The sequence below is a fragment of the Drosophila santomea genome, chromosome 3R (genome assembly GCF_016746245.2).
Source record: "Drosophila santomea strain STO CAGO 1482 chromosome 3R, Prin_Dsan_1.1, whole genome shotgun sequence".
NCBI lineage: Eukaryota > Metazoa > Arthropoda > Insecta > Diptera > Drosophilidae > Drosophila > Drosophila santomea.
Genome location: NC_053019.2, coordinates 28,929,877 through 28,941,147, shown reverse-complemented (window position 1 = coordinate 28,941,147; position 11,271 = coordinate 28,929,877). Strand labels below are relative to the sequence as shown.

Sequence of the window (11,271 nt, the reverse complement as noted above, 5' to 3'; positions counted from 1 at the left end):
ACAAACTCAGCGAGCTGCAGATTTTATTAAAGAAGAGGAGCCATAAAGAAGAACCATAAAGAGGAGCTATAAAGAGGAACCAGAAAGAAGAGCCATAAAGAAGAACACTAACGTCGCAAAGAAGGAAGAACGCAAAAAAGAGGCAAAGAAGGACTAGCAAAGAAAAGGAATTGTACCAAAGGACCCGCCAAAACCAAAGTCAGGGTATTTATACCACAAAAAGTATCGTTCCTTTACATATAGTCAGCAGATATTATGGCCCATGTAATACTCTCTGACGACTCTTCAAATGACGAGGCGCTCTCTCTTTTCTCGAGCCCAGAAAGTCAAAATACCCCTTTCTACCTGGAAATCTCGCCCATGTCCCATAATTCTAACAACTCTCAGTTTAATATCAGTATAATAAACATGAAAAAATCGCCTTCCAACTCTGCAATTAACAGTCTAAAAAACCCTTCCGAGGCTGCTATAAAAATTATAAATTCACTTACATATAAGGGGAAAGAGAATAGAGAAAACAAAAATGCCCAAAAAGACCCGCTCTTCCTTACTAATACTAATAAAGAAACAGCTGGCGCCAAAAGTAGCGTCTCAAATGGGCCAGTGGTTTCCCCTCTTTCTATCACACATACAAATAGGGGGAAAAAATTGACAACAGCTCACAACACCAATGCAGCTGAAATTACTAATACCAACACGGATGACAAAAAGAGCGGCGCTCTTAGAAATTTCCCTTTCCCCACACATGAAGACAACAGCATGGAGAGAAACCTCAGCACATCTACAAAAATTGGCTCTAAAAGCATTTCCCCTCACTCTCTCTCACCTACACACACAAGCAAGGTTATTAACATAAGCACAAACAGCCGCTCAAAAAGTCCCGCGCTTGCAAATGCTGACACACTACATAAACTAGCCAATATATATGACAATAGCAGGGACCACAACCAAGGTGAAACACAACATAAATTTATAACTCGCAATACTTTTTTCCAAAACTTGTATCCTAAACCTGACATTTCCAAACTAAGCTTAAAAAAGAAACCCACCATTCTCGCGGAAACTACAAAAAAGAAAAGCATCTCCCCCCAACTGAAAGGCGCTTCTTTGTTTTCCCCTGTTCAGGCTAATTTAAATTCCAAAGTCACCACTACTCACTCTATGGGTAACACATCTGCATCCAGAACCCTCAACCGGCCTGCAGCCAAGCGGGACCTTTTTAATTCACCCCCCAATAGCACGAACGCACTGCCTATGAGTTTTTCGGAAGTGGTGGCCGGAACCGGTCCAGGAATTGTGGCATCCTCTGATCCGGCACCAATTACGAAAACCCCGGGCAAGCGCCCAAATACCAACATGGACATGGATAGCTTTAGCTATAAAACGCCCAATAAAAAAGCATGTGTGCCCACCAATTTTGCGACCCCAAACCCTTTCCCCCCCTAGCCACCCCCATCTTTAAAAGTAAGGCGGCCAAAAGTATTGTCGAGGAAATAAAAGCCCCCCGCCACCCAGTCGAGAGTGAAAAGGCCTCTGCACGCAGCGCACCGGCGCAAACTGAAATTGCCCCCCCTCCCCCTAAAAATTCGGCTACCGAACTGCCCCCGTGGCAAATAGTGCCACAGAGCCGCAGGGCCCCCCCTATTCATATAGAAAATGTTAGGGAAATTGTGCCACTACTGGAAAAGCTAAATTACTCAGCAGGGGTAGACAGTTTTACAACAAAAACGTCTATAGGAAACGGTGTAACTATTCAGGCGAAAGACTTGACTGCACATAGAACAATTAAAGACATACTAGCTAAAAGTGGTATCCCATTCTATTCAAACCAGAATAAATCTGAAAGGGGTTTCAGAGTTGTTATTCGTCACCTGCACCCCTCTACCCCTTGCTCGTGGATCACTAGCGAGCTGCAGAAGCTCGGCCTCCAGACTAAGTTCACAAGGAACATGACAAATCCTGCAACTGGTGGCCCGATGCGGATGCATGAGATAGAAATTGTCTCGGCCGTGGACGGAAATAGAAAGGAAAAACAGGACGAGGGAACCGGTCCAGTGTTTCAGGTGCCAGGGCTTCAGGCATGCTAGGAACACATGTATGAAGCCCCCAAGGTGCATGAAGTGCGCTGGCCAGCATTGGTCTAGTGAGTGCACTAAGCCAAGATCAACCCCCGCCACCTGTTCAAACTGCCAAGGAAACCACATCAGCGCATATAAGGGGTGCCCTGCCTATAAGGCAGAGAAGCAAAAATTAGCAGTTAATAGAATAGATTTTCACAAAATTAGGACAATAATGGACGCAAAAAGCAACAATAACGAACGTCAGCCCCCCCCCTTTTCAACAAGACCCCCCGACTACCTTATAGTACCGAAATGGCCGAAGCCCGAAAGGAAGCCGCCAGGAAGTCTGCAATGAACCCGTTCCGGCAAAATGGGAAGGATAGTAGACCAAATCTACCACACTTTTCTTCACATGAAGCTGCCATCCAAAAACGCCTAAATAAATGGCGCCGGAATGCAAACAAGTCCTCCACAAATGGCAGGGCCAAGGTCAAGGCCCCAAACATGACTAGAAACTCAGCGCAAAGACATCTGGAAAAATTCCAGAACAGGCTTCGAAATGATCAAAATGTGCATAAGGAACAGAAAAATGTAGAAAAAAAAATGGAGCGCAAACAGGGAAATCACGACAGCCCCCCGACAACGAGTAGAGCTGCTATGGCAAACCTGAAGCCAAGGATTGTGAAGGAGACAACGCCCTCACCCCAAAATACCAACACTCTTCCGAAAAATAGTCACCCCGACGACCCAGTCATTAAACTAGCAAATAGAGTCGACAATTTGGAAAAGAAGATTGATATTTTAATGGCTTTAATTATACAAGGAAGACAAAATGACCCAGACATGGAAACGTCGATGTAACTGTAATTAAAACAAAACTGTTAAAAGACTGAAAAGAAAAAGACTCCGACGGCGTTTTTAGCAACTATGTCCTAGTGGCAGAAACTCGCCAAATCTCCCTCTTGACAACCTGTAAACAAGGAAATAACTATATATAATAATATATAAAATATTAAAACGACACTCACCAGCAAGCAATCCGGACTAAAACCTCTTGACGATGTATTCCTGCTGACCCCTACGAAGAAGACGTGAAGGATGCCACCCACTAGGACCCGCACAGATGAATCTGGAAGTAGATGGACAGGAGAAGGATCAACGCGCGGCATAAACATGATGAATTTAAGTCGACTCATTGCAGCAGCGTATGCAAAACGTCACTTTTCTGAATTTTTTGCTGCAGATCCTTTGAAATGCCCAGAAACAATGTCCTGAAATAACAGCTGAAATCTCTACGAAAGCCATACTGGACGGCAAAGGACGACCCAACTTGGCGTAATTAAAAAAAACTAATTTTTTGGCATTTAGAACACAAAAAACATACAATGTTTTGACGCAGTCTCCTTATTGGGATTCCCCCACGTTTTTACAGACCCTAGGCGTGGTGCTGCCGACCCGGCAAAAGGTCGAAATCGTAACCCTTGAATTTGACTTTTTTCCCACAGAAATGCAATAATGACAAAATCTTTGTTAAAGATTGAAATAATTTAATCAAAACATAAAACAGAGTACTATATAATAATATATATAAAAATTCACAATGTTTTGATGCCGTCCCTATGTCAAGAAGCTCCCTCGATTTTATTGACCCTTGGCGCGGCGCTGCCGACCCGGCAAAAGGTCAAAATCGCGACCCTTAAATTCAAATTTTTCCTGGTAGCGTTGATTATACTGACAATGTCCCTGAAAAAGAATAACAAATTAATAAAAGCATAAAACTACGCAACCTACTACTTCCCTACTAGGCGCAACGGAAAATGAAGTATTTGGCACCTAAAACATTAAAAACCTATAATGTTTAGATGCCGTCTCCATATCGGGGTGCCCCTTTGTCCTTCTGAACCCTAGGTGCGGCGCTGCTGGCCTGACAAAGGGTCAATTTCGCGACCCTTGAATTCGACATTTTCTGGCAGCAACGGTATACAGACAAAGTCCCTGAAAAATTACAAAACAATTTATAAAACAAATTTATAAAAACACAAAGCTACGCAACTTACCATTTCCCGACCCAGTGAAATGGAAAACGACGATTTTTGCATCCAAAACATACAAAACGTATAATGTTTTGATGCCGTTTCCATACTGGGATGCCCCCTCGTCCTTCCGAGTCCTAAGTGCGGCGCTGCTGACCCGGCAAAAGGTCAAAATCGTGACCCTCGAATTCGACTTTTTCCTGGTAGCAACAGTATACTAAAATATCCCTGAAAAAGAACAAAATAAATTAATAAAAGCGTAAACTACGCAACTTACTACTTCCCGACTCGGCGCAAGGACAATGATTATTTTTTTTTTTTTTTTTTTTTTTTTTGCACCTAAAACATTAAAAACGTAAAATGTTTTAATGCCGTTTCCATGTTGGAATGCCCCCTCGTCCTCCTGTATCCTGGGAGCGGCGCTGCCGACCCGGCAAGAGGTCAATATCGTGACCCTTAAATTCGACTTTTTCCGGGCAGCAACGATATACAGACAAAATCCCTGAAAAAGAACAAAATAAATTAACTACATCAGAAAATTAAATGTATATACAAACCTACTGACACATACGAACCTCCCAAACGATGATTATCATAAATCCATGGCAATGTTTCCTTCCCAAATCCCACCGGACAAATCTGAAAAATCCTGGACAATCTGGACCTGAAAAAGAAAAGACAAAAACTAAAATCAGACAAAACAAAACTAAACACATAGATATACTTATCTAATCCAATTTTCTGCATCCAATTCCATGGACATTTACGAGCGTCGGCCCAAAGCAAAGCATCTTGGCCCGGCGTCCATAAGATGCCTCCTTTCCCTGGCGAGACGACCCACAGAAGCGACGACCCTGGTGACTCCAAAGCAATGACGACGCTCTCGCCGACACATTGATGAACTCCAGCTGAAGTGCAGAAACTCCCTGGACCCTGGAATAAAACAGCGACGCGGGAATCCACTACGCATTGAAGAACTCCAGCTGAAATGCAGCAACTCCCTGGACCTAGGAATAAGACGGCGGCGCGGGAATCCACCGCGCTTTGGACCATTTGACGGCTGGAGATGAGACCCATGGGCGGGTTGGCAGCCTCCTGCAAACTTAAACCTAAATTGACGGCGGCGCGGGATCTAAACACGAAAATAAAAACACTGACGACTGGTGAAATTGCTGTAACAAAAATGAATACTCAAACGCAAAATAACGGCCGGTAACGGTGGTAAAAAGTACCACATTTGACAGCCGGCTTAAAATTTACACCATGAATACATACCAGAAACGCTGGCCCAACTCTTTTTTAAATTGGCGCGCAGCCTGCGGCTCCAAATAACTGGGACAAACAACTCCCTTTCCCCACCGGCAATGACTCCTGAGGCTCGATGCTTCCGTCCTTCTGGCGGGGGCATCTGAAAATAGAAACAATACAAATTTTAAAATTTAAATTAATTGACAAATGCAAATTTCTAAACCTTTAAAATGTAAACAAACAAAAACCATATGTTAATGTTACCATCCACGCAATGTTTATAAGTAAGAAAATACCAAACCATGTATACTTACCACACCTGTCCAACCCTCACACTCATCCCCACAAATGTACAAATTCAAAAACGAAAATAATTGTACCTAGATATTGCACTCTGTGTAATCACAGGCAAATAAATGCGTGGATGCGGGGCAGAAATAAATCATTCTGTCTCCGTACTTTCACCAGAAACGTCAAAAAAAAAAAAGCAAAGTTCAAATAGCAAAGTTAATAAAAAATATTTTAAATTGCCTAAAATTGTTTATAACAATTACAATTTAAAATACAATCGAAAGTACAAAGCAAACGAAAAATAAACGGGACAATTAAGTGAAAATCTCCACAAGTGAAAAGACAAAAGCAAAGTTCAAATAGCAAAGTTAATAAAAAATATTTTAAATTGCCTAAAATTGTTTATAACAATTACAATTTAAAATACAATCGAAAGTACAAAGCAAACGAAAAATAAACGGGACATTTAAGTGAAAATCTCCACAAGTGAAAAGACAAAAAATTCCCGGCCGTAAAATTTATACAGAAACAATACGACAAACAATTAAAATAAACAATTAAAATAAACATATTAAAAAGCATATAAATTCGGTTTTTTCCGGTGAAATACTTTGAGACAAATCGACAAACTCAGCGAGCTGCAGATTTTATTAAAGAAGAGGAGCCATAAAGAAGAACCATAAAGAGGAGCTATAAAGAGGAACCAGAAAGAAGAGCCATAAAGAAGAACACTAACGTCGCAAAGAAGGAAGAACGCAAAAAAGAGGCAAAGAAGGACTAGCAAAGAAAAGGAATTGTACCAAAGGACCCGCCAAAACCAAAGTCAGGGTATTTATACCACAAAAAGTATCGTTCCTTTACATATAGTCAGCAGATATTATGGCCCATGTAATACTCTCTGACGACTCTTCAAATGACGAGGCGCTCTCTCTTTTCTCGAGCCCAGAAAGTCAAAATACCCCTTTCTACCTGGAAATCTCGCCCATGTCCCATAATTCTAACAACTCTCAGTTTAATATCAGTATAATAAACATGAAAAAATCGCCTTCCAACTCTGCAATTAACAGTCTAAAAAACCCTTCCGAGGCTGCTATAAAAATTATAAATTCACTTACATATAAGGGGAAAGAGAATAGAGAAAACAAAAATGCCCAAAAAGACCCGCTCTTCCTTACTAATACTAATAAAGAAACAGCTGGCGCCAAAAGTAGCGTCTCAAATGGGCCAGTGGTTTCCCCTCTTTCTATCACACATACAAATAGGGGGAAAAAATTGACAACAGCTCACAACACCAATGCAGCTGAAATTACTAATACCAACACGGATGACAAAAAGAGCGGCGCTCTTAGAAATTTCCCTTTCCCCACACATGAAGACAACAGCATGGAGAGAAACCTCAGCACATCTACAAAAATTGGCTCTAAAAGCATTTCCCCTCACTCTCTCTCACCTACACACACAAGCAAGGTTATTAACATAAGCACAAACAGCCGCTCAAAAAGTCCCGCGCTTGCAAATGCTGACACACTACATAAACTAGCCAATATATATGACAATAGCAGGGACCACAACCAAGGTGAAACACAACATAAATTTATAACTCGCAATACTTTTTTCCAAAACTTGTATCCTAAACCTGACATTTCCAAACTAAGCTTAAAAAAGAAACCCACCATTCTCGCGGAAACTACAAAAAAGAAAAGCATCTCCCCCCAACTGAAAGGCGCTTCTTTGTTTTCCCCTGTTCAGGCTAATTTAAATTCCAAAGTCACCACTACTCACTCTATGGGTAACACATCTGCATCCAGAACCCTCAACCGGCCTGCAGCCAAGCGGGACCTTTTTAATTCACCCCCCAATAGCACGAACGCACTGCCTATGAGTTTTTCGGAAGTGGTGGCCGGAACCGGTCCAGGAATTGTGGCATCCTCTGATCCGGCACCAATTACGAAAACCCCGGGCAAGCGCCCAAATACCAACATGGACATGGATAGCTTTAGCTATCCGGGCAGCAACGATATACAGACAAAATCCCTGAAAAAGAACAAAATAAATTAACTACATCAGAAAATTAAATGTATATACAAACCTACTGACACATACGAACCTCCCAAACGATGATTATCATAAATCCATGGCAATGTTTCCTTCCCAAATCCCACCGGACAAATCTGAAAAATCCTGGACAATCTGGACCTGAAAAAGAAAAGACAAAAACTAAAATCAGACAAAACAAAACTAAACACATAGATATACTTATCTAATCCAATTTTCTGCATCCAATTCCATGGACATTTACGAGCGTCGGCCCAAAGCAAAGCATCTTGGCCCGGCGTCCATAAGATGCCTCCTTTCCCTGGCGAGACGACCCACAGAAGCGACGACCCTGGTGACTCCAAAGCAATGACGACGCTCTCGCCGACACATTGATGAACTCCAGCTGAAGTGCAGAAACTCCCTGGACCCTGGAATAAAACAGCGACGCGGGAATCCACTACGCATTGAAGAACTCCAGCTGAAATGCAGCAACTCCCTGGACCTAGGAATAAGACGGCGGCGCGGGAATCCACCGCGCTTTGGACCATTTGACGGCTGGAGATGAGACCCATGGGCGGGTTGGCAGCCTCCTGCAAACTTAAACCTAAATTGACGGCGGCGCGGGATCTAAACACGAAAATAAAAACACTGACGACTGGTGAAATTGCTGTAACAAAAATGAATACTCAAACGCAAAATAACGGCCGGTAACGGTGGTAAAAAGTACCACATTTGACAGCCGGCTTAAAATTTACACCATGAATACATACCAGAAACGCTGGCCCAACTCTTTTTTAAATTGGCGCGCAGCCTGCGGCTCCAAATAACTGGGACAAACAACTCCCTTTCCCCACCGGCAATGACTCCTGAGGCTCGATGCTTCCGTCCTTCTGGCGGGGGCATCTGAAAATAGAAACAATACAAATTTTAAAATTTAAATTAATTGACAAATGCAAATTTCTAAACCTTTAAAATGTAAACAAACAAAAACCATATGTTAATGTTACCATCCACGCAATGTTTATAAGTAAGAAAATACCAAACCATGTATACTTACCACACCTGTCCAACCCTCACACTCATCCCCACAAATGTACAAATTCAAAAACGAAAATAATTGTACCTAGATATTGCACTCTGTGTAATCACAGGCAAATAAATGCGTGGATGCGGGGCAGAAATAAATCATTCTGTCTCCGTACTTTCACCAGAAACGTCAAAAAAAAAAAAGCAAAGTTCAAATAGCAAAGTTAATAAAAAATATTTTAAATTGCCTAAAATTGTTTATAACAATTACAATTTAAAATACAATCGAAAGTACAAAGCAAACGAAAAATAAACGGGACAATTAAGTGAAAATCTCCACAAGTGAAAAGACAAAAGCAAAGTTCAAATAGCAAAGTTAATAAAAAATATTTTAAATTGCCTAAAATTGTTTATAACAATTACAATTTAAAATACAATCGAAAGTACAAAGCAAACGAAAAATAAACGGGACATTTAAGTGAAAATCTCCACAAGTGAAAAGACAAAAAATTCCCGGCCGTAAAATTTATACAGAAACAATACGACAAACAATTAAAATAAACAATTAAAATAAACATATTAAAAAGCATATAAATTCGGTTTTTTCCGGTGAAATACTTTGAGACAAATCGACAAACTCAGCGAGCTGCAGATTTTATTAAAGAAGAGGAGCCATAAAGAAGAACCATAAAGAGGAGCTATAAAGAGGAACCAGAAAGAAGAGCCATAAAGAAGAACACTAACGTCGCAAAGAAGGAAGAACGCAAAAAAGAGGCAAAGAAGGACTAGCAAAGAAAAGGAATTGTACCAAAGGACCCGCCAAAACCAAAGTCAGGGTATTTATACCACAAAAAGTATCGTTCCTTTACATATAGTCAGCAGATATTATGGCCCATGTAATACTCTCTGACGACTCTTCAAATGACGAGGCGCTCTCTCTTTTCTCGAGCCCAGAAAGTCAAAATACCCCTTTCTACCTGGAAATCTCGCCCATGTCCCATAATTCTAACAACTCTCAGTTTAATATCAGTATAATAAACATGAAAAAATCGCCTTCCAACTCTGCAATTAACAGTCTAAAAAACCCTTCCGAGGCTGCTATAAAAATTATAAATTCACTTACATATAAGGGGAAAGAGAATAGAGAAAACAAAAATGCCCAAAAAGACCCGCTCTTCCTTACTAATACTAATAAAGAAACAGCTGGCGCCAAAAGTAGCGTCTCAAATGGGCCAGTGGTTTCCCCTCTTTCTATCACACATACAAATAGGGGGAAAAAATTGACAACAGCTCACAACACCAATGCAGCTGAAATTACTAATACCAACACGGATGACAAAAAGAGCGGCGCTCTTAGAAATTTCCCTTTCCCCACACATGAAGACAACAGCATGGAGAGAAACCTCAGCACATCTACAAAAATTGGCTCTAAAAGCATTTCCCCTCACTCTCTCTCACCTACACACACAAGCAAGGTTATTAACATAAGCACAAACAGCCGCTCAAAAAGTCCCGCGCTTGCAAATGCTGACACACTACATAAACTAGCCAATATATATGACAATAGCAGGGACCACAACCAAGGTGAAACACAACATAAATTTATAACTCGCAATACTTTTTTCCAAAACTTGTATCCTAAACCTGACATTTCCAAACTAAGCTTAAAAAAGAAACCCACCATTCTCGCGGAAACTACAAAAAAGAAAAGCATCTCCCCCCAACTGAAAGGCGCTTCTTTGTTTTCCCCTGTTCAGGCTAATTTAAATTCCAAAGTCACCACTACTCACTCTATGGGTAACACATCTGCATCCAGAACCCTCAACCGGCCTGCAGCCAAGCGGGACCTTTTTAATTCACCCCCCAATAGCACGAACGCACTGCCTATGAGTTTTTCGGAAGTGGTGGCCGGAACCGGTCCAGGAATTGTGGCATCCTCTGATCCGGCACCAATTACGAAAACCCCGGGCAAGCGCCCAAATACCAACATGGACATGGATAGCTTTAGCTATAAAACGCCCAATAAAAAAGCATGTGTGCCCACCAATTTTGCGACCCCAAACCCTTTCCCCCCCCTAGCCACCCCCATCTTTAAAAGTAAGGCGGCCAAAAGTATTGTCGAGGAAATAAAAGCCCCCCGCCACCCAGTCGAGAGTGAAAAGGCCTCTGCACGCAGCGCACCGGCGCAAACTGAAATTGCCCCCCCTCCCCCTAAAAATTCGGCTACCGAACTGCCCCCGTGGCAAATAGTGCCACAGAGCCGCAGGGCCCCCCTATTCATATAGAAAATGTTAGGGAAATTGTGCCACTACTGGAAAAGCTAAATTACTCAGCAGGGGTAGACAGTTTTACAACAAAAACGTCTATAGGAAACGGTGTAACTATTCAGGCGAAAGACTTGACTGCACATAGAACAATTAAAGACATACTAGCTAAAAGTGGTATCCCATTCTATTCAAACCAGAATAAATCTGAAAGGGGTTTCAGAGTTGTTATTCGTCACCTGCACCCCTCTACCCCTTGCTCGTGGATCACTAGCGAGCTGCAGAAGCTCGGCCTCCAGACTAAGTTCACAA

At 41.7% G+C, this 11,271-nt stretch overlaps 2 protein-coding genes across 2 annotated transcripts; both read left to right on the top strand.

The window, feature by feature from the left end:
* The first annotated feature begins 2,203 nt into the window (after positions 1-2,203).
* On the top strand, positions 2,204-3,514 carry LOC120451118. The gene has a single exon (XM_039634534.2). The coding sequence runs from the start codon at positions 2,373-2,375 to the stop codon at positions 2,919-2,921; it is 549 nt and encodes a 182-aa protein (XP_039490468.1). The 5' UTR covers positions 2,204-2,372; the 3' UTR covers positions 2,922-3,514.
* Positions 3,515-6,014: 2,500 nt separating this feature from the next.
* LOC120451115 lies at positions 6,015-10,995 on the top strand. The gene is made up of 2 exons (XM_039634530.1): positions 6,015-7,618; positions 10,690-10,995. The coding sequence occupies exons 1-2, from the start codon at positions 6,512-6,514 to the stop codon at positions 10,978-10,980; spliced, it is 1,398 nt and encodes a 465-aa protein (XP_039490464.1). The 5' UTR covers positions 6,015-6,511; the 3' UTR covers positions 10,981-10,995.
* The last annotated feature ends 276 nt before the right edge of the window (positions 10,996-11,271 follow it).

Coding starts and splice junctions, on each gene's coding strand:
- LOC120451118 (XM_039634534.2), top strand. CDS start 2,373: ATGGCCGAAGCCCGAAAGGAAGCCGCCAGGAAGTCTGCAATGAACCCG.
- LOC120451115 (XM_039634530.1), top strand. CDS start 6,512: ATGGCCCATGTAATACTCTCTGACGACTCTTCAAATGACGAGGCGCTC. Junction 7,619..10,689: donor GCCCAAATACCAACATGGAC/ATGGATAGCTTT, acceptor ACCAACATGGAC/ATGGATAGCTTTAGCTATAA.